This window comes from Acanthaster planci, linkage group LG19 (genome assembly GCF_054643075.1).
Source record: "Acanthaster planci isolate LZ-2023a linkage group LG19, COTS_SCS, whole genome shotgun sequence".
In the NCBI taxonomy this organism is placed as follows: domain Eukaryota; kingdom Metazoa; phylum Echinodermata; class Asteroidea; order Valvatida; family Acanthasteridae; genus Acanthaster; species Acanthaster planci.
Genome location: NC_141795.1, coordinates 7,351,635 through 7,373,862, shown reverse-complemented (window position 1 = coordinate 7,373,862; position 22,228 = coordinate 7,351,635). Strand labels below are relative to the sequence as shown.

Below are 22,228 nucleotides of genomic sequence, written 5' to 3'. Positions count from 1 at the left end.
GAACAGAACTTAGCTGGTTCACAAATGACCATGAAATGCATGCATCACGGGCACGTCACTACCTGCAAAATGAACACAAAGGCAGATTACATTATTTATGTTTTGATTTCTGTTGGTTATTTATCTAATCTGACTCAATGTTGGGTACCCCATCTCTCAGATCGTGACTGGTAACGGCGATCTGTGCAGTGAATGTAAAGAGACTGTCGCCGACCTGAAAGACATCCTCAGTAACCAAACGGTGCAGGTAAGCTGACTGTCGGTTTAAAATGGGCAAGAGTCTGTTCTTCTCCAATAAGATTTGGTCGTATCAGTGGTTGGTCTTTATCGTAACCCAGTTGAGGAATCTCCGGTGTAGCATCGAATGGGAGAGGGGGGATTAATAGATAAAGGGTTCCAAGGGTAAAAGGTTTCAGTAATGTCAAGGATCTGTTTCTTTGGGTCACCTTTCTTGAAAAGTGCCCTTGTCACGAATGCCCATGTTTTTGTTAAAAGCAAGTACAGGTCAGTTAAACGTTAAACATTTCATGCAAACAAAGTCAAAGCAAGTATGTTTTGAGCATTTGCGGTGAATCTTGCCCTAAGGTAAACATGGTAAATGGATTTCAACTTATTGGGAAGCAGCGATGCTCGCCACCCGACGGTATTGTGTTTGCGTTCGCTTTCCCAGAATGAAACCAAGCTTAAGGGGAGGTTTGCTGTGATAATGGCATGGCGCTGTATCCAGACGAGACTCAGCCTTGTTTTTTTGCAGAGACTGACCTCGCCAACCGACACGAATACCCAAACTTCACCACTCAATAATCTCACCCTAATTTGACGAAAAAGAATGGATTGCACATCCCACACTACCCATCCTTGTCTAATTTGGTAGCAAATTCAACCATTTTTGTTGTCTTTTTTTAAAAAGAGTTTTTCATTTTTGAAGCCCCCTCCCCCAAAAATGATGGCGGCAGAATTGTTATTTCTCACAATTAACAAATACCGACAAGAGGTAATCATTTTTCCCCTTTTCCCGGTCTACATTTTACTTTTGCCTTCACCACTTTATGCCGGATGGCGTGTAAACACACACAGTTTTCCTTATTTGTTTCACGGATGACGTGTACAGTCGCTTCTGACTTCTTTTTTCATTTCCACGGTTGACGTATTAATGTATCATGTTTGGGTGTGTCATAAATAAATTGCAATTTTGAAGAATTTGCCGGGGAAAAACAATCCCCCGGCAGCCTTTTCGGGTAAGAAAATCCAATGGTAACTAGCTACATGATGAGAAAAATGTTAGGATCAGTGACCCAACGCTTTTATCCTTGAAACAGGGCAATTTGGTGAAGTTGCTGACTGACCTCTGCGTGGATGTGGGGATCCCTGCCGACACCTGCAGCTCAGACGTTGGCCAGTACGGGCCACTCATCTTGAACATCCTGATTGGTTACTTGGTGAGTACTGTCGATCGAGAGATGGCGCCTTTGTCTTTGCCACTTCGTTGAGAAGATACATACTGTGCGCACACAGAGGTCCGTGCAAAAGTGGCACGGGGCACAGTGAGCGTACGTGACCTGTTTCTGAGGGACGTGAACCAAGTTGACATTTTCACCACCAGCCTGACTTTTTTTTGCTGGCGGAGATCTGCCCTGAGTAGCAGCGGGTTCAAAGGTCAATGGGCTAATCTTAGTTTGACAAACTCAATACTGTATTTGATATTTGCACAGTGCCCTGTTTATAAGTGCATATGGAATGGGTAACTTTGAAACGATTAGTGGCGGCAAACATATTGGTTCCTATTTACCAGTTCTGAGCATGCACGCATTGTTCTGAGCATGCCCACACATTTCTGAGCATGCCCAATACAGTGAAAAAGGACCGGCATGCCTGCTGCCACCAGTGTTTCAAAGTCTCTTGCTATTCTATGCATAGCCAGGTTCAGATGGGGTTTGCAATTTTTACATCAAAGATGGAATGTTTTGTCAGTTTGAAATCTGCAAAGCAAAACAAATTTGTTGTTTTTGCTGGGGGGATCTTCTTTTAAATTGCCATTTCATTATTTTGCCGTTCGTTATCAGAGTGGAAAACACCACTTCAGTGTGATTTGTCTATCAGATAGTAATCTGTACCAAAGAAGACTAGGCAGATGGCAAGCAGCTTCGTAGCCAGTGGGGGGACAGACGTTACATTGCCTTTATCAAGAGTTGAAAGCGGTAACACTTTTGAAACAGCACTCACCACCAGTGGTGAGAGGGGATTCTTTTACGGATGAAATCAACTTTGGAGCTTTGTTTATTGAATAAAGTCTCATATTTTTCTCCCCTTACCCAAAACCTGGATGCGCCACTGATGTCAAGAATGTAATTATGAAATAATTTGGAGCAAATTGAAAATGAATGCCTTTGTTTTTGTGCAGACCCCTTCTGTCTGTACCGGACTCTGTCCAGGAAGTGTTGCAGCACCACTTTACTTGCCGGAGAAGGTGGGTATGGCTCGGGGGGTGATGTCACATGACAAATGGTGCACTCTTTTGATTGGTTGGAAAGCAGTCACATGACTTTTGTCAGTTTTGTGGCCGTGTCTGTAGTGCAGTCACCTGTGTGTTGGTGTGCAGGTGTGGCATACATAGTGTGGACCTCTGCACAAAAGAAGTCCACATAATGTAGGGTGTAATGGTGTTGTGTGGACTCGCACACGTCCACACAATGTTTTCCCCTCTCTGAAAAATAGTTTCAGAGGCATTTTGGGGTCAAGGTTTTCTGTGGCAAGATGAAGAGGAAATCATCATCAAAAATCCAGCTCGAAGGTTATCCTAGTTGGAGAAAAAGGAGCATTTTCCTCAAGTTTCCCTAACCACAGGAGAACAAAGGAATTTAATTTTTTAAGTCCAGGATCTTGGGTCGTGTCTGCGTTTTGCTATAGAGTGATAAAACAGTAATTTTCAAATCATATGGTCACTGGACCCACTGCACTGCTGGCATCTGGCTATTGTTCCAAACTTCTCCACTTGTTGCCAAAAAGAGTATACCAGTGGCAAGATTTGATTGAGTGGTAACATACAGTATGCGACGTTACTAACAAAAGGACCAACCTGCTGAAAATGGCCAACATTTATTCAGTTATTCAATAGCCGAGAAAATTGGATTACCACCGGGGACAAAAGCGCTCCAGCGCTCGAGTGATGAGCGAAACAATGCTGGTGCACGCTAATCTGGCCCCTACTGAAAAGACGTCAGCAGTGCACGGTGCCGGTTTTGGGAACAAAAGAAAATTACATAACCCCGCACAATCTGGGCTCTTTTTACAAGGCGGCAGGCCTGGCTGAAATATTCAGGCGTCAATAGATATTGTCTGTCAGATTAGCCACCAGACAGTAATTTGTGTCGTTGTAAATGCTTAGTAAATGAAGTTATGATTTTTTTTAGAATTTTGAAAACAGAAAAAAAAGAAAAATCACCCGGCCCCCGCAGAATCAAGATGGATAAATGGGCCCGGGACAAAGTGGCTAATCACGTCAAATTCCCTTGTCAAATTTTCAGTCCTCATGGCTCTGGCCATCAAAAGTTCCTACTCGGTGGCAACTTTTGAAGTCGGATTGTTTAAGGCCATTTGTGCACAAGCACAGAATGATTTTTTTCAGTTATCAAATGTTGATTAATTCATTCGAGTTTTGAATACTGAGGGAAGTTTACAGCTTCAAATACTGCCTCAAATAATTGCCCACATTTCTCTCTCTTATTGCAGATGCCAGCCATAAAGTTGATGCCAGCACTTCCCGTATTGAGTAAGTTCATTCAGAAGAATAATATACGCACATTTTTCAGCTCGACGCGTACGTGCATTTGGCAAATTATGACACCCTATTGGTCGAAGAGGCTTGTAATGCGTACAAACCGCCTGTCCACGAGCGTTTTGCCACAGCAGTAATGGTTTCTACTTCTGGTGGTCGAATTACAGTATAGCTTCTAGAAATTAAGAATAATGTATTTTACAATGATGTATTTATCGTAATATCCATTAACATCAATAAAGTTGACAGTATGACTTTATCTGTTGTCATTCTGCATTTACAAACTGGCGCACCTTTTATCAAATTTCTTAAAAGTGCAAAACTGACCCGCCCCCTCCTACAAAAAATAAGAAATGATTTAAAGCGGATATTTTCTGTGATGTTTACAATTTCGACATTTTGCAAAGTGTTGCAAAAGTTTTCTGTAAGCCCTAAAACGTTCATCTTGGTTGTTACAATTCTAGTCGTCTGGTTCCCGATTAGATAATCCCACTGTATGGGTATTTAGGCTTCACATGGTATATCGTAACAACATTTTGACATCCAGCTTTGTGGAGTTTATTGGCACAGTGGGACCTGCTTGTGAGCTGAGACAGTCTCCTACTACAAAGAATAAAAACGGTTCAGCCAATAAAATTCTGCAAACCTGAAGGTGGCAACCCATACGTGAGGGGACAGGTTGCCTGTCTATTTAGCTCCCTGTGTAATTGGGTTTAGTAGAGATACAGAGAAGCCATTTTTGTTCTGGTTCCCTAAATCTGTTTAGAAATTGTACTGTTTGATGCAGTGGTGCCAGACTATTTCATTCTTGTCATGCATGGCAGGCTTCGCTTTCAATATTTCTTACAATCTGACCGAGAACACTAAATTTTGTTGAAATCACGAATGTGAAATTGTTCATCGGATTTGATAGGTGCTTATTTGTCACAAAACTAGATTTTACCACTTCTTCTCGCCAGTTCTCGAAATGAAGCGTTGGCCTCAGTTTCAGTCTCAATATTGCCAACTCATGGTAAACTTTACTGCATGTTTCTGAAGAAGGTATCAAAGATTGAGAGTTTTCAGCGCTAATATTTGATTTAGATATTCTCTCCTACATTCCCCGGAAGACAAATAAAGCTTCCCGCGTTTTCTGTCACCGTTGTAGATGCTGACCCTGACAACTGCTTAATGTGCCAATCCATCATGGACGCTCTGGAGATGCTATTTCCCAAAGGAGCATCACCGGTGAGAGAATTCTGTGGTCTTTTGGTGCCCAAAACAGTCCGTCCAGCCTCAGAAGTCGCTGCTTGGCAAATGCTTGCAAATTTGTGTTTGCTCTGAAATTTGTAATTTTGTCATTGAAATCAGTTTGCACACAACTAAATTACAAGGCTCTATAGCTACACCTTTCCGGAAAATAAACAGCACCAGACTTTTCAACCTCTCTGCAGTTGGCGAGAGTTTACTTGTTGACCTTAAGTTGACAATATGTGTAGATGAAACTGTCTCTTTGTCGAGATTCTGTACCTTTATTTTGATGTCCATAGGCCCAGCTGGAGACAGAAATGTACACCATTTGCAAACAACTGTCGTTCGAGACTCTGCAGAAGCAGTGCAACATGTTCGTCACTAACTACGCTGACCGGCTGATCCGGATATTGCAAGAGCTTCATTTTGCTTACGACAAAGCATGCTCCGCTGCCGGCATCTGCCCCGAAGGTTAGATCTGTAGCTAAGTGTTAGCTTCTTAACCGGGCTTCCACTATCCTGCCCACAGAATGGTCCGACTTGGATGGAGTTTTGAGATCAAAAGCTGCGATGCAAGTACTAGCAGAGGTTTAGATTCCAAGTATGGCATTGTACGAGTGTCTTGTGCGAGCTGATTATTGTAGCAACATGGATGGCCAGTGCATGAAATGCTCGCCACCCACCAGTGCTGTCCTGGGTTCAATTCTTGGACTCAGCCTAATCTGAGTAGAGTTATTCGTGGGCTCTCCCCTCTGCTATGATGGTTTTTCATGGGGTTCCCTGGTTTTCTTCCCTCCGCAAAAAGTCACCACTCTCAATTTATGACGTTCGATGGTCCGATAAGAGTTGCCGGGCGGCTGCTTGAGGCATTTCTTCATTACATGCCTTCAGCTGGACTTTAGAATTCCAGATCTAAGCTAGGATTACCGATGATTCCCCATCTCCAATAGAACTGAGTCTTACCCTATTCCTTGCCCTGAGACGCACCTGAACCCCATCCTTAACCCTACCCTCGAGGCCCTTTTTGCTAGGGACCCTCCTCAATCCTCCAGAATCCTCCAATTTAGGAGGGATGAAAAAATTGGATTCACTCTCAATCCTCCGAAATCCTCCAAAATTTCTTGAAAATGTTACTTGGAGATGTGCCTACTGCTTCAATCCTTCAAAATCCTTCGGCAATTCCTGTCATTATGCTTAGGCAGTGGAAATGGCATTCTTGAGCAGTGCGGTTGATTCAAAAGAAATATCGGGCTGAATTTATGCATGACTAAAAGCCAAAACAACACAAGGTCTAACCCACGTCCTTCATGAATGGCATCCTTCGCAATAAGCCATGCACTTTTGCCATTCACCCCCAATCCTCTAAAATCCTCAGAACTGCCCAAAGGATTTTGGAGGATTGAGGAAGGTTAGGGTTAATCCTCAAGTGACATAAACTTTCTATAATTTAAAAACACCCTGCAGGCGTCAGCATGGATAAAAAATTGCTCTCCGAGTGATATTGCCCATTATCACAGTGTTGGATTTGAAAGAGTTTGAGAAGATTTTGTGTTGTAACGGCGAGAGAGTTGCACTGATGAATATCGCATTTGTAGACTTTTGTTGAAATTCTTTAACTTTCAATCTTTTCTGCTCAGCTGTTGTCACGGATCAGGCTTCCCAGGACCCCAGCGGGTGCATCCTGTGCGAGTTTTTGATGGATTTCCTTCAGGAGACATTGCCGCCCCACTTCAACAAGGTAAACCTGAGCAAACAAATCGCAAAATAAGCCCACTCCTTTTTTTCTCCCTGCGGCGGTAATCGCCCCTAATTCCGGTATCCGGCTCAGTCAGTACATTGTCCGCAATCACCTCAGTTGTCTGTTGTATCACAGGACGAGATCAAGGCGGACCTGAGCAAAGCCTGCAGCCAGTTGCCAGAGGGCTTGAGGGAAGGATGCGATGACTTTGTGAAGAAGTACGGAGACCAGATTGTGCAATTTCTGACGGGTCAGGTTCCGTTTCAGGACCTCTGTCGGATGCTGAAGGTCTGCTCCTTGCCAGGTGAGTCTACAAAAGCTGTTCGCTCATCCTTACGGACCTCACAGGACACCAGGATCGACAAATTTCTCCGGAGTACGTGACTTTCTACCAATCTTCATTTACTCGAGTTTGTTTGAACCGTGACAAGAGACATGCGTACAGAATGCACGTTGTAGTATTTCAGCACTGTAGCGACAAATCACCCACAAGGCTTTGAAAGGATTATTACATCCATCCTAAAGTTTTAAGAGTGTCAACCTTCCCGGCTTTGTGAAAAGACAGACTTGACAAGGGATCGAAAATTGCTTCTCAAACATTCCTTACAACGGTTGTTATTCATTGCATCCATGACAGAGTTCATGTATTTTTCAAATCTCGTGAAATCATGATTTCTTTAGTGTCATTATTATATTTCAGAATTGATATCAACATTATCATGACCGTTACTTTTCTTGGGTGGGGTTTGAACCCATGACCTCCTTTGCTCTGGTGCAGATGTTGCCTCCGTGCAAGCGTGGATGTTTCAATCTTTGACCACCTTCCTAAGAATCGTTTAGTAATGATTGAAAATTCTTAACCCCATCGCTACGGAGGACTGCTACTACCTCACCGTTGTGTGAGGATTAGTGCATACCACACATGCAGTCTATTCACCATGCAGCTGCTGGTTCAATGGGGCCTGCTGCTGGACAAAGCCCTCCATTCAGGGCATACCACAGCCCAGCCCAGCCGAGTCACGGTCAAAATAATCCCGCCACCATGAAGGGGTTAAACCTAGTGGAGTTAGCGGTATCGGTTTCTTTTCACTGTTTATTTCTTGTCTCCCCGTAATGTTACCAAGATCCTTCCACCCTTGTCCCAAGTTGACAAGAAAAGTTTTCTGGCCTTGTTAAACTTGGGATGTTGGAGTTTCCTTTGATGAGGGTTTTTGTCAGAAGGCTGCATGCTTCTTGATGGATATTTACTGCTGAAAATGCTCAGCTGGGATGGGTGTGTGTAAAGCCGTCCCGAGGGGGGTGGTAACCTTACATACCTGGTGTGAACATGTGAACAAAAGATGTCCACACGATGCAGGAAGGGAAGACGTTCTGTGGACCTACACGTGTCTACTGGATGTTTCCCTTTCTCTGAAAAAGAAGTTTGGAGCCGTTTTGGGGTTATGGTCATCCATCGCAAAAGGAGGAGGAACAGTCAAGAAAACCTTTTACAAAATCAAGCTGAAAATCATTTTCTCAGTTCAAGAAAAATGAGTATTTTCTTAACTGCACGAAAACAAAGGGATGTTCATGCTTCGTATGTAACGGAAGTTTCTTTGGCTGGTATAGTCAGAGGAGTGTTTCAAACTGAGTGTTTGCATGCTATGTTATGCATCCAAGAGCACGGGCACAAGACAAGGACATTGGAAAAAAAGCTGACCTCCTAGTTTTCGCTGAGAAATGAAAGTTCTTTGGGTCCAGAGTAATTACAGTCAGTCTTGGCAGTGCCGATTGTCTGCAGCTTGTCGTTTATGTTTCCTCCAATAGATGAAGTCATGGAGCCGGACCACGTGAATGACATTTTTGACTGCGTCACGTGTTACCGTGTCGAGAAATATCTCGTTCAAGTGATCAAACCGCACGTTACCAAGGTAACGTAAAGCCTTCAATATGGCTGAGCCCTAGAGTTTGCTCTGTCCGAGTGCATACGTTGTCAATTGTAATATTGCATACCAAGCTTCTGCTGTTACTAACCTTTGATTAGTTTTGAGGCAAACCTTGACATAAGCAAATGGAAAGCAGCAAGAGAAATGAGGCGCCATTCCTCAAGTCTGTGTGTGGGAGTTGCTAAGAGTGTTCATTGAAATTGTAGGGGGTACAGCCGATATGGAATGGACCAAACCACGTTACATGGAAAGGCGCCTTTATTCTTTAAAAACCAAGCCTTACGGTTATCTTGGGGTTGAAACTAACAATGCTTTTTAAAATGCCCTGAAAATCTCGAAAAAAATTGACTCTGTATTGAAATTACAGTTTCTGTATGAGGACGTGACAAGCGAGGTTAATTACATGATAGGGAAGTTGTGTTTGAGGTTGCTTATTGGCTGTGTGATATTTGTCCAGATTTGCAGCTGGACTCTTGAGGGCGCTATTTGCTTTTCTTGTAGTGCACCCGTCTCACTGATGGTGTACACGAAGGGGTTCAGGCAGGTTAACCTGGAGAGGAGAAGAGCAAGGTCTCCGAGCAACTTGCTCGCTCAATCCAAAGACTGACCAAATGATTACGGAGCACACTTTCATCAGTAACTGTGTGCAAGAAAACTGGACCATGAGTGGGTTCCTGCCTGGAAAATGACCCCGATGAGATTTCTTCCAACTTCCCAGATCTTTTTTGGTCATTTGTTCGCTTCTTGTCTGTCCCCTTTGCGTCTGAACTCTTGATAGAGTGGGAAAGGTGAAATCTTGTTTTCTGTCCGCACGCCATTCAGCAACAGGTGGATGATGCACTCAACGCGGTGTGCTACTTGATAGGGGGTGACTTGATAGGCTGCCAAGCGTTTGTCGCAAACTATCGCAGCAAGGTCACCGAGTACTTGCTGTCTGGCAAACCGTTGGAACAAATGTGCAAAGCCATCAGAGTTTGTAGATCAGGTGGGTCAGTGGTTGTGCCGCTATCGTATTTCTGTATACACACAGCCATTCGAACTGATTTGAAATTTTCTTCTTCTTAGTCTGCACTTGAAAAAAAATGGAGGTTGTGGGTCCAATTCCATCCCAAGTCAAACCAGTTCTTCCGCAGGCTCTCAGAAAAAAACTTGCTCAGGAAATTTACGTCACTGTTGTTTAAAAGCGTCTTTCACCCAACATTCATTCAGATTTCCACTTTCATCTGAACGCTTTGATTTGAAACTGTCTTAGTGCCACAAGTTTCTCCTGACGGTCTTGATCTTTTTTTTCTTGTGTTTGTTGACACGCAGTCGACGAGCCCGTCGCCGTGCCTGCACTGAGCCACGTTCAGAGCAGCACGGAGTGCGTCCTGTGCGAATTAATCGTGAAGGAGCTGGACGGCATACTCAAGAAGAACGCAACCAAGGTACAGACAGCAGGCCTCATGATGCTGTGTTTGACCCTAACCATGCTGAACCCAACAAGGTTATGCAGGAGTTCAATGGTCCCTAGGGGGTTAGGGTTTATCCTAACCATGCTGAACCCAACAAGATTATACAGGATTTGAATGGTCCCTAGGGGGTTAGGGTTCAGGGAGAATCCAGAAATGAACGTGGTTGCGTGTGAAATTGAAAAAGACCTTGAAGGAAAATTAGATAGAACCCAAAAGAAGGAGGGGCATAGTTGGAGTCTAGGGGGGGTAGGGGCAAGGGAAGATGTTCCCTCCCCCAGGAAAAAAATTGAAGAATAAAAAGGGGAAAAAAAATGCAAAAATGAGAGAAATGAAAAAACAATGGATGGAGGCCACCAGTTTGCTCAAAAATATCTCAAAATAACCCCCTCCACCATGAATGGGTTATCATTTTCCTGCAAAATGAGTCCTCCTTTCCCCCGGAAGAAATCTTGGCCACACCCACAGGATGCCTGCTACTTTAATAAAACTTCTCATTCCCGATTTGGACAGGATGACATCATCCATGCCCTGGACGAAGTGTGCTCCATTCTTCCCTCGTCGCTGAAGGCCGACTGTGACGCGTTCGTCGCCAAGTACATCCCTGAACTGATCTCAATTATCCTCGCCATGGGCCCCGTTGGTGTCTGTGATGAACTGGGGGTTTGCAAAGATGCAGGTGGGTCTCTCCAGGAGACAACATTCCCCGGTTCGGTTGCTCTGACTAATTTTTTTGAAAATGTGGGGTTCGTCCACATGTAGGGTTGTTTCCAAGGCAGTCATTTCCTTGTTTTTTCTTGTTTTCTTGCAATTATCTGCCAACCCAGTCCGAGAGGAGGCCCAAGTGGGTAATGAAATTGAGTGTCAGATTTGCGACCTTATAATGGAGGAACTGGAAGCCCTGGTCAAGAGAAATGCAACTGAGGTGAGCTGAAGAGATTTCAAAAACAAAAGATCTGAAACTCCATCACAGTGGAGCATAACAACTTTGTCAAGTATAAAGTTGAACCTGTTTGCTTTAGAAGGCATTCTTATATGTCTTTGTTAACTTCCTCCATTCTGTAATAGTTGTGATTGAGCTGAATGTGCCGTCTCCTTTCTCTTGTGTCCAGAAGAACATGGTGAAGTTTTTGACAACAAAGGCGTAGAAAGTCACAAATACTCTTCAGTTCCACGAGAGCAAATCTGAACAATCTGATACAATGAACATGTTCCTTGGCTCTCCGATATATGAACACTTTGTACAAATGTTAAAAATATACTTTAAATAAAACGAAACATAATTAGCGCGCACTTGTAACGACTTCAAAGTTAAGGAAAATCTTTCACATGGGATAGGAGGACCTGGCGTGTTTCGTATTGTTCATAAGTCTTTGTACATGTGCGAGTAAATGGACGGCCATGTATGCCAGGCAACCGAGTAGTATGATTGTTTCATAAGGGCTTCCTCTGTTTGTAAATCTCCTGTTGTCTTCTGCTTTGAAACAAGTTGCAGCAAATTCCTTGTGATATCATCACAAGAAATTTTAATTTCTTGCATTGTAGAAAGACGTTGAGAAGTTTCTGGAGAACATCTGCGACATCTTGCCCTCCTCACTGAAGGCTGACTGCGACGCGTTCATCGCCAAATACACTCAGGCCATTCTGGCTCTGCTGAAGTCTATCCCTCCAGACAAGATCTGCCAAATCCTTGGTCTCTGCTCTAGCTCCCCAGGTACGCGGCGCCGCCTTGTCTCCGTATCTGGGTAGATGAGAACCCAGGATGCAGATTTGATAGACAGCATTCACCCAGCTTTGAATATGAAATAAATGCTGTTGGTGGAAGTGGTATTGAGTTTATGCGCCAGTTGTATTATACTTTTTATATTGATTAAGAAGAACATTTTTGTTGGAATGGAGTTTTAACTTATTTCCTTGTTTTTCCTTGTTTTCTTGCAATCAGCTGCCAACCCAGTTCAACACAATTCCCAAGTGGGTAACGAGATTGAGTGTGAGGTTTGCAAACTTGTAATGAGCCAACTAGAAGCCCTGGTCAAGAGAAATGCAACAGAGGTGAGTATTTCTGTCAGGGATTTCAAACACAAAAGAGCTGAAACACCATCACAATAAAGCCCAACTGGGTCAAGTATGGAGTCTAACATGTCTCCTAAGTATTCTTCTGTCTTCGTTAACTTCCTCCCAGTGCTGTTGTTGAGACCATGTGAGACCTTCATGAGACCACATAAGACCAGCACGAGACCTCCAGTCTGAATTCAAGCCACAAGCTATTCAAATGAACTCCAACGAAAACATTCTTTTGTCATTGTTCACCCTGTTACTTCTGACTGGTGTTGTGTCTGGTCTTGTGTCTGGTCTTGTGTGTGGTCTCGTGCACGGCCTTGTGTCCTGTCTTGTGTCTGGTCTTGTGTGTGGTCTTGTGTCTGCTCTTGTGTGTGGTCTTGTGCACGGCCTTGTATATAAATAAAAAGAAACATTCAACACTGATGATAAGGACTTCAAAGTTAAGGAAAATCTTTAAGGAAGAAGAGTACCGGGCCTGTGCTGTTTATGGGGGTGTGTACCTGTGTCCCTGAAGGGGCGGCCATGTAGGCCACAGTGCCATTGTTAAATAATTGTTTCTAAAGTCTTTCTTCCGTGGTAAATCTCTTTTTTTCTTCCACTTTGACAGAAGTTGCAGTAAATTCCTTGTGATATCATCTACTTTACTTCTTGTGTTACAGAAAGACATTGAGAAGTTTCTGGACAACATCTGCGACATCTTGCCCTCCTCACTGAAGGCTGACTGCGACGCGTTCATCGCCAAATACACCCAGGCCATTCTGGCTCTGCTGAAGTCTATCCCTCCAGACAAGATCTGCCAAACCCTTGGTCTCTGCTCTAGCTCGCCAGGTACGCGGCACTGCCTTTTATGCAAGTACAGTGCATCCTGTAAGATTTTAACCTTTACTCATTTGCCACGGTGAGTGTCACTAGTCACCACAAATTATAGCTTTGTTTGCCGTCTCTGTATTTATTGAAATTTCATGCCATGAAGATGTCGTTGGTGTGGATTTGCATGGACAGTCATTCTCACACTTTCACAGCACCTTCCTTGTAAAATACTCTCTTTACTGTGTACTCAGAGGAAAATAACGTCCACTATTTCATGGTGAAGCGTCCGGAGGCAACTGTTGAAGATACTGTAAATTTTCGGTGTCAGGTTTTGACAATCTGATGCATTTTGAATTGATTTCAGATCTTGGCAGGGAAGGCGAAACTACAGAATGTCTGCTGTGTGAACTGGTCATGAAGGAAGTTGACAGGCTGCTGGATAGCAAGGCTACCCAGGTAAGGAAGAGTGAATCCCACCAAATTGAATGATAATTTAGATGCATGAAACTATCAACAAGGAATGGGCTTCAGACTTCTGATTCGGGAAGGTGTGTGCTTGTACATGGTGCCTTGTGGGGTACCGGAACAATGGAAGGTACCCCACAAGGCCAGCTGTGATCCTTGTGGGGTACTAAAGCGGTACCCCACAAAAAAGGTATTTCAAATTTACTCAAAAAGGAGGAATTTTCAAGTGCCATTCATCTGTTGTACATTGAAGGGTTTTATATAAGGGATATACGGTCGAAATTTCAACCCAGGAAACCGAATTTGGTTGAAATGGCAGTGATTTGAAATTTTTTTCCGTGTTGTGTGGGAGTTTGGTACACGAGAACAAAGGAAACACCCCACAAGTACACCATGTATACATATGTAAGGGTGGTTGTGCGCACCTGTTGTAGTTTTTGGGGCCTCTGATATCCAAAATGGAACTTGACTTACTGTCCTCTGTTTAAAGTGCAGTTTTGAAAAATAATTTTACTACATAGCTGTCAAAACTTACAAAGAGTATTCACACTGATAAAGACATCTTTATTAGTCAGGAGATGCAGTAAGTGGAAAACGTGCCATGACAATTATCTGGTTTTTTTCTCTCAATTTCTTTGTCGAAAAAGAAAAATACTGTGTTTTTAGCCGATGGTGTTTAACCAAATTGCCAGCACCAATGCTATTAACTGCTTATTATATTTATGAATAATATATGAATAATGTATGAGTTTTGTCTCCTTGAACTGACAGGCAGAGATTGAGAAGGTCTTAGAGGACGTCTGTTCTCTGTTGCCCGCCGCGATCCGTAACGAGTGCCAGGACTTTATCAATGAGTACGCCCCGCAAATCATCCAACTTCTGCTGCAGTTTGTCACGCCCACCCAAGTCTGCGACGAGCTGAAACTCTGTACTAGCCCTGGTAAGTCCCCGGACTCTGATTGGGATGTAAAAATAGCAAACGATCCTTTCCTGAGGTTCGATGCTCTGAACCACTTGCCAACGGAGTTATTTTTGGCTCAAAATTTTGACTTTTAAAAAGGGCTAATTACGGTGGTCAACTTCTAATATAAGTCCGAATGCCACAAATCCTGATTAGCGTTAGAAGTTTGAAAAGGACTTGTACAGTAATTCAGGTAACCTCATATTTTCAACATCCTGGGGTGCACCCACAGAGCGAGGGTGCTTCCACAACAGGTCATGCGCAGCGGCCAAGTTAAAATCCAGCACTTACTCCGCGTCAACAGATTTCTTGGACTTTGTATGTGCGTGTAAAAGAAACAGGTTTTCAGACATCGGTGTTAGGTGTTTTGAGGCGTGCCGAATGGTTTGATCCATCAGCTGTACTGGTGTGTACAGATATCCAGATCTTATTTGGCCATCCTGTGGCAAAATGGGGGTCAATGTCAGAGGTGAATATGCTGCCTCGTGAACCGAGCAAAGTAGTCCAGAGTCGTCCTGCGCAGGATTCTGGGATGTCTTTATGGGGAACAGGATTTCGACTCTGCCTATACTTAAGAACGGACGGCTTTCGCGGTCTTCTTTTCTCCAGTGGTCGAAGGGAAAGTGCCCAAGAAAGTTGGAGGGGTAGCATGTGGTCCGTGCGAGATGGTCGTCGAACACGTCGAGATCATCCTCAGAGAAGCATCCACTCAGGTAAATATGAGGACATTTTCACAATGGAGGATATGCTGCCACGAGACTTGTACAGTTCCTGTCGCGTGCAGTAGCTGTCGTAGTTATGCATGCCATTTGAATATTAATGAAGAGTGTTCTCAGTTCAATGATTTAATGGTAAATATGATTTGAGAGTTTGCCTTAAAGACTAGGTTTGCGGTGGCGCTGTTTATCTCTCTTTTGTTCCCCCCGGTTGCAGAAGGAGATTGAGGACTTTCTGAGGTCGAAGGTGTGTCCCAAGCTGCCCGCTGAGGCCAAGACGGTTTGCCTGAACATGGTGGACAAGTACCTGCCGGAGATTCTCAAGCTGGTGACGAGCATGACCCCGGAGGAGCTTTGTGGATTTCTAGGGCTGTGCAGCTCAGGTAAGACAAGCAAGGCTGGCCCTAGAAAACTGCCAGAGTCAAACCGTGAACAAGTTCAATTTAACCGGTATTTCTCTTAGATAAATCTCCTCGAAAAGGCATCTAATCTAAGGACGGGGCCGCATTAACCATATGCTGCCAGGGGACCCAGTTTTGGGTACCTTGGGTTTATATGCCAAGCCGGGCTGCCCGAAATCGGACAAAAGAAAGTACACACAAAATAAAAAGTGGTCCCTAACTTTTTTTGAGTAGTGTATAATAATCAATATCAAATATTTATTAAAAGTAAAATTTAAATAATATTATTGTTCTCATTTACAAATGTCCCCCTCAAGAGGAAGCAATGGAGAAGATGATTAATGCGGCAATTGATTCGTCCGCTGAGTGCATGATCTGTGAGCTTATTGTCAAGGAGTTGCGCACAGGACTCTCCCAGAATGCAACAGAGGTAGGCCCACCCTGCTTGGTCATTGTCTCGTGCCTACAAAACTCTTGAGTTTCATTTACAGGAAGTTTATAACTATGGGGGACTTGCATTTCATCTCATGGTGAGGCTGGCTGGTGCACATGCAGAATGCTACTCAGAGACAGGAAAAAACTCCACTTGAATTAAATTCAGCATTAAGAATGCATCAGTTATTAATTAATTGTCGGTTGACCGTAACAAGCTGGAAGCGCTTAAGAATATTCTCCATCGATGGATCGCCTTATCTGAACTGAAAAATGCCTGACCTGAGAACAGTGCCTTTTCAAACTGACACCGTGCTGAATGACTGATTCTGCTTAGCAAAGTCCGGTGCTGAGGAAAACATTAAGTGGGAACCAGTTGCAAACAGTGAATTTCGCACAACTTAGCTGGTAACCTGTTTCTGCTGAGCTGACATATCCAGTGCTTAGCTAGTCCCTGTGGTTACCAGCTCTTTGAAAACAGCTGCAGTTGTTTCCAAGAGGGTTTGCTGCTGCAAGCACGTGTGACTTCTTGTCAAAGAAAATGCTGCTCCAAAAATAGCATTGTGATTCGGCAGAGAGCGTCGGGGGTGGGCAGAGAGCGTCGGGGGTGGAGCTAGATCATTGCGCAGTTTGAGGAGTACCAGTTTCGGTTGTAGCCAGTTATATGTTGCTTCACCCGCTCTGCCTTTCCGCTTCTCAACAGGCAGAGATCCAGAAGCTCCTGGACACGGTGTGCAGCAAGATCCCGCTGTCCTCCCTCGCCAAGGACTGCCAGGAGTTTGTGGACGACTACACCAAGCCCATCATTCAGTATCTCCTGGCGGGGATGGACCCGGACACCATCTGCGACTTCCTCAAGGTCTGCGACCCCAGCAAACTCGGTGAGTGGTCGTGCCATCTGAGTTGGCATCAGATGAAAGCAAAACGTGCTGAGTGTCTGTGCGAGTGTTAACCTCACTTGTAATAACCCTTCAGCGTAGAAAATTCTCGACAGATTTTCACGTGTCCAAGTTGACGTTCTGCGCTTAAAGTGTTTCTCTAACTCGTCCCTCCACAGCTGCACCTTTTGGCAAGGTCAACGATGACACCCTGTGTCTTTTGTGTGATGTCCTCTTTGGCATCATTGAGACCCAACTGGAAAATAACAAAACCTTGGTAAGTAAGGATTTTTTTTATGGGGGGGTTGTTCCAACAAGCCGAATTGTAATGCTGCTCTGCTTGGGCCAGCTAATAGATTTACTTGCGACCAGTTCTACATACCAAGACTGTACCGATGTTTGGCTATCTGCGTATGCGGTGCATTACTCTGTGCAGTGGAATTGTGCACATTCAGTTGCAAATTTGACATGTGCATTGTGGTCATTCCCATATGCGACTAGTATGTGCTGCCAACATGACTTGTCCTCACTTGTGTTAATAGGTCTCGCAGGTAAGTTGCTCTTTCTTAATCCGTGTGGGAGCCTCGTCACACTGTGCGTAGATGGTATCCCTCATAAAAAGCTGTGTGACTGTCCGCAGGAGGAAGTGACCCAGTTGATTGAGAAGGTCTGCCCCCTCCTCCCCGAATCCTTGGCGGAGCAGTGCAAGGGCTTCTTGGACCTCTACGGCCCAGTCCTCCTCAAGCTGATTGTGGACAAGGAGCTCAGTCCCCCCGACATCTGCAAGGACCTCAGGTTGTGCAGCTCCAGCTCGAAATTGCCCGGTGAGCTGGACATTTCCCTCCTTGTCTCAATTTCCTGCTTGTTCGAAGAGTCCTAACTCGTCGACGGGACACTGACTTGCCATCTCATGTTGAGGAATTTTGGAGTGGGTACGAGTATGTTAATTGAGAAGCTGTGGTTCGGAATTATTTCATTTCTAATTTCTATATTTGCTTTCTCAAATCAACAGGGATGTTGAGAACAGTCAACTTTGAAAGTAGGCTAGAAATATTGCCTACTCATAGGTTATGTGTGCCGTAGTTGTGCTTTGCCAACATCAACTCAGACTGAAATATCTTACCATTTCCATTTGTCAGCGGGACTGACTTTCTCCAAGGGATCACTGGATTGCGCAGGGTGCAAGGACTTGGTGACAGCACTGGAAGATTTCCTGGAGCAAAACGTGGACAAGGTGATGGAGTTTATCGCCAAGATCTGCGACCTCCTCCCTGAAGCTGACAGACAGGAGGTAAGCACCATCCCCCAACATTCGATCTCAATCTTTGAACTATTCTGTTTCAGCGAAGCCAAAGCCAGTGTTTACTTTGAGTAATGTGCCTTGTCTTTTCAAGTTTGTTGATTGACCTTGGCTCCAAAGTGAAGAGTCTTTTCCCACAGGAGGCTTCTGCCCAGAGTAAAACAACGTTCCAGTAACACTTGGCCTTCTCTTTGGCCTTTGGAAGATTTTGTCTCTGTATAACATGATTGCATTCGCCAGAGTTGCTCTCTGGAATAAAATATCCGTGCTTACTACGACATCTCTCAATAAATGTGTTTGGTGATAGAGTTGTTCCATTGGACAGGGCGTCCAGTCTAAAACAGACTGCTCTTTTCCTCTTTCGCCCTGCTTGACAGAGTTGCCTCTCGTTGAATAATTACTCGGTCCTGCATCGAGTGACATCTTAAGAGCTTGTTTCCTTTCTCCTGCAGTGCAAGAACTACATCGAGGTGTACGGCTCCTATCTTCTAGAACTGATTCTTGAGGAGTTTCTCTCCCCGGAGACCCTCTGCAAGGTAAGACCGGACAAAGAGGAAAAAAGATTACTGGACTCTTGGTGAACTGCGACTCGGGTCCCAAACTCTGTATCGTGTTTCTGGGGATCTTGCTAAGAATCTTCCAAAGATCTTGCTAAGAATCGATGCACCCCAGATGGAACTTGGCCCTAGATGTATGCTTGTTTTCCTAGTTTGCTGTGCGTTAGAACAAAATTGCTCTGGCTGGGGCCCCGAAAATGGAAAATTTCAGGGATTGTTGTTCGTCTCTCCCCAGGATCTGAAGCTGTGCACCCAGTCCCTAGTTGGCCTACCTCCAGCTGAGATCTGTAACCTGGGCCCGACGTTCTGGTGCGCCAGCATGGACAATGCCAAACTATGCAACGTAAGTCAAGGGTCCTAGGGGGTCCGACTGAAAAGTCCAGGGGGATAGAATTCTCAAATATTTAAAAAAAAAATTGGTGCAGATTTCAAGAAATATTCATAAACTATTTTGGCCATTTTGGGAATGGTGAAGTCATGCCGGATGTTGACAGGATGAACCCAAATGACAAAGTCTGTCTGAAAATTGAAGTTGTTTCGAAATGGTCAACAACCTCACTGGCTATTCTTGATAAAATGTTTCTTTTCATAAGTGCTTACTTGATCAGCTTTCACCTTTATTCTCTTGTATAACAGACCGTTCAGCACTGTCGTCGGCACGCTTGGAACTAAATTGATAACAGACGACTTGCAGCCTTCATAAATGTCCTGAAAATTTACATCCCACAGATTTTGATTAGAGCACAAAGGAAAAATTTCTGGTTAATCCTGAACTCTTTAATGCATGCACCAATCACCAGTACAAAATTTAGGTGAACGTCAGAGGTATAATTGGCTGAGTATGTTTAAAAGACACAGGAACGAGTTTGAATTATTTAAAATCCACGAGATGACTTTCGGACATATTTACATCGGAAAACAGCTGAACGTAGGCACGAAGCGCTGAAGGAAATTTCAGTGCACTGGGGCAGTGATCACATCTTACCAAGCCGGGAAATTTAGCTTCACAGTATCTGTGAAGGCTCATTGCTGTTCAAAGCTGAACCAACTCAAGTAGTTCTTAGAGAGAATCTTTGTTGATAGTTCATCGTCCTTTTGTTTTAATGTGCTTTTTAAAGCTAATGTTTAATAATTATGGTTATAAATGAGGATTATATATTGTGTATGCTCAGTAATTCTTTTTATCTGGCAAATTTTATGGAAATGGTACATGTAAATGTTTGAGAACGGTCGCCAATTTTTGTGCAGCTTTTAACTTCTGTGATCATAGCCTGAAATGTGTTCTGGATGTAATAGTCTCCAATTTCATTTCGAATCGTTGCTGCTCGTTGTTGGTAATTTATTTTTAAACGGTAGTGATTTTCCTTTCGCAACATTGTGCCAAAGAGATATTTCAATCATTTGGTTCTTGAAAAACGTTGCTGACCTAATCAAGAAAGGTTAAAATTTTATGGACATATTATATTTAGCCACGATGACAAGTACAGTTAAATTGCGGTTGCTTACCTGGAACAAAAAGAGTTTTAGATAATTGTGCTTAGCATTGGAGTGTAATCCAGTTATTGAATGATACGCACAAGCCAGGGAAAAATGGAAGTTGGTTTTATTAAATTTCACATTTTATAGCCTTTGATTCGTACATGCGAAAAGTGTCACAGGAGTTGGACGTAAAGTTTCTCTGATCATTTCGACACATTATATCAAGCTGGGCGAGTCTCTCCCCCATCCCAGAACAAATTGGACGATTCAGTTAGTGTTTTTTTTTACATCAATTTGCATTGATTCCATCCAATTTTGAAATACATCGTAAGGACAGAGTGAGCGATTTCGGTATGAGAGGTTGATGAGTATTGTTTATGCGTTAAATGGTTTATTGGTCACTTTTTAGCGACATTTGCTTTTGCATTCGGTCTGTCTTAGTAATTAGACTGGGAATGATATGGTCAGTATGAAGTACAGAAAGTAAAATTCTCATTTTGCGATTTTGGTACTTTTCCCCGCCGTCTAATTCGATATTGAACAAGAAATTAAACAAAAAGGAAATTCATCTCTTCGGACTTTGTTATAAAGTGTTTTGCCTTCGTGTCTGTAATTTCTCTTTTTGTCTTCATTAGAAAATCTGTCCAATAAGGACCAACGTATATCCGCCTTGAGCAGAATTATTACCAACCGTCGGTCGAAGAGAGCCGCGTTGGTTGTGAGAGATTGATTTGTTGGTAGTGATGCGACCGTGACGCGTGCATTTCCAAGTCGTTCGTGAACCAGCAATTCAATTCGGACCAAAGGAGCCTCCGTTGTTAAGGAAATAGCGCCCTGTCTTGGTGTAGCCCTTGGTTTAGTTCCGCGAATTTTGGGTCTCTCATACAAAATGGCAGGCAGCCGTTTTTAAACAAATGAATAAAGTAACAGTTATACAGACTTTGCGTGGTAGCCATCTTGCGGGGCATTTCTCTTGTGTCGCAGGGAAACATCCTTCGTGCATAACCCCTGGAACAAAAGCGCTGGCTTTAACAAGATGGCAGCCATGCGTTATATGACCTCTAAAGTGTGCCTTTTTTGGTTTTTTTAGTTGCGTCTCATTTTTACACTAACGTTTTTGAGGTGTAATTGTACCTGAGTCTTTTACTCACATATTTTTTATCCATTTTCTGTTTTGTTTTGTTTTCTATTCATATCACAATTTTTATGCCCAGTATGTCTCTTAAACCTTTTTCTGTAATTTGTAAGTATGATTTTCTGTTTTTAATGTCCGTACCATGCCCTGAAGTAAGTTTCTCATTTTGATCTCTTCTATATTTTAAATAGTCAAACGTTTTACCTTAAATATTCAAGCTATAACTTTTATTGATGCACGACGAGGTGTGAGTCAGCAGGTCTACGGATCACAGTAATATTATTGCTTTTACTTCCCCTAGCCCATCTGGGAGCACTGTTCTGTTTTGTACCGTACTGTTGTTCTGTGTTATCCTGTCATGTCTATTGTTTTGGCCAAATAAATAATAATAATAATAGTAATGCAAACCCTAGTTTCACGATACCTCGATCATGACGAGCCTTTTTCAGAAGTGGGTTGTAGCTTTTGTCGGCTTGACGCAGAAAGATATTTCGTAATATCAAAGTAGTCCAAAATCTGTTACCACAGACTGTCGCGGCTCGGATTTTTTTTCTTCATCACTCTGCTTCTTTTAACTAGCAGTGGAATTTAAACTCGTACACCTAGTGCCATTCACTGTGTCCCACCTCAAAAGTGTGGTACTGTATACGGGCGTTTCACAAGAGTGCGCCTCCAAGAGTTTGCAACGCGTTGGCCAATCACAGGGCGTGAAATCTGTCAATTTAATGCGCGTTTGGAAAGGGTCGACAGATTTCGCGCGTTGTGATCGGCCAGGGCGCTGCAAATTCTTAGAGGCACACTGTTGTGGATCGTCCGAATTATGGTGATGAAAGAAGTTGCACCAGAAGGAAGAAGTTCTTCCGGACAGTTCTCGCGTTCAAACGAGGCTTTATTCCCGTAGGGCAATGTTTGCA

General features: G+C 43.5%; 1 protein-coding gene across 3 annotated transcripts in view; it reads left to right on the top strand.

The window, feature by feature from the left end:
* The window catches only part of LOC110977496 (uncharacterized), a 40,465-nt gene extending 19,718 nt beyond the window's left edge, over positions 1-20,747 (top strand). The window contains exons 24-51 of one of the 3 annotated variants that reach the window (XM_022231695.2): positions 161-247; positions 1,320-1,439; positions 2,402-2,467; positions 3,730-3,769; positions 4,923-5,002; positions 5,305-5,476; positions 6,643-6,743; positions 6,879-7,047; positions 8,550-8,653; positions 9,491-9,653; positions 9,980-10,095; positions 10,633-10,798; positions 10,947-11,044; positions 11,665-11,833; positions 12,062-12,171; positions 12,840-13,008; positions 13,355-13,446; positions 14,227-14,395; positions 15,026-15,129; positions 15,350-15,515; positions 15,851-15,963; positions 16,669-16,846; positions 17,023-17,120; positions 17,484-17,667; positions 17,983-18,134; positions 18,596-18,679; positions 18,936-19,043; positions 19,337-20,747. In XM_022231695.2, the coding sequence (XP_022087387.2) occupies positions 161-247; positions 1,320-1,439; positions 2,402-2,467; positions 3,730-3,769; positions 4,923-5,002; positions 5,305-5,476; positions 6,643-6,743; positions 6,879-7,047; positions 8,550-8,653; positions 9,491-9,653; positions 9,980-10,095; positions 10,633-10,798; positions 10,947-11,044; positions 11,665-11,833; positions 12,062-12,171; positions 12,840-13,008; positions 13,355-13,446; positions 14,227-14,395; positions 15,026-15,129; positions 15,350-15,515; positions 15,851-15,963; positions 16,669-16,846; positions 17,023-17,120; positions 17,484-17,667; positions 17,983-18,134; positions 18,596-18,679; positions 18,936-19,043; positions 19,337-19,372 (3,414 nt within the window). In that variant the 3' untranslated portion in view covers positions 19,373-20,747. Of the gene's footprint in view, positions 1-160; positions 248-1,319; positions 1,440-2,401; positions 2,468-3,729; positions 3,770-4,922; positions 5,003-5,304; positions 5,477-6,642; positions 6,744-6,878; positions 7,048-8,549; positions 8,654-9,490; positions 9,654-9,979; positions 10,096-10,632; positions 10,799-10,946; positions 11,045-11,664; positions 11,834-12,061; positions 12,172-12,839; positions 13,009-13,354; positions 13,447-14,226; positions 14,396-15,010; positions 15,130-15,349; positions 15,516-15,850; positions 15,964-16,668; positions 16,847-17,022; positions 17,121-17,483; positions 17,668-17,982; positions 18,135-18,595; positions 18,680-18,935; positions 19,044-19,336 lie in introns of all 3 variants that reach the window. The other 2 variants (XM_087129803.1, XM_087129804.1) reach the window with 2 other exon arrangements.
* Positions 20,748-22,228: the final 1,481 nt, after the last annotated feature.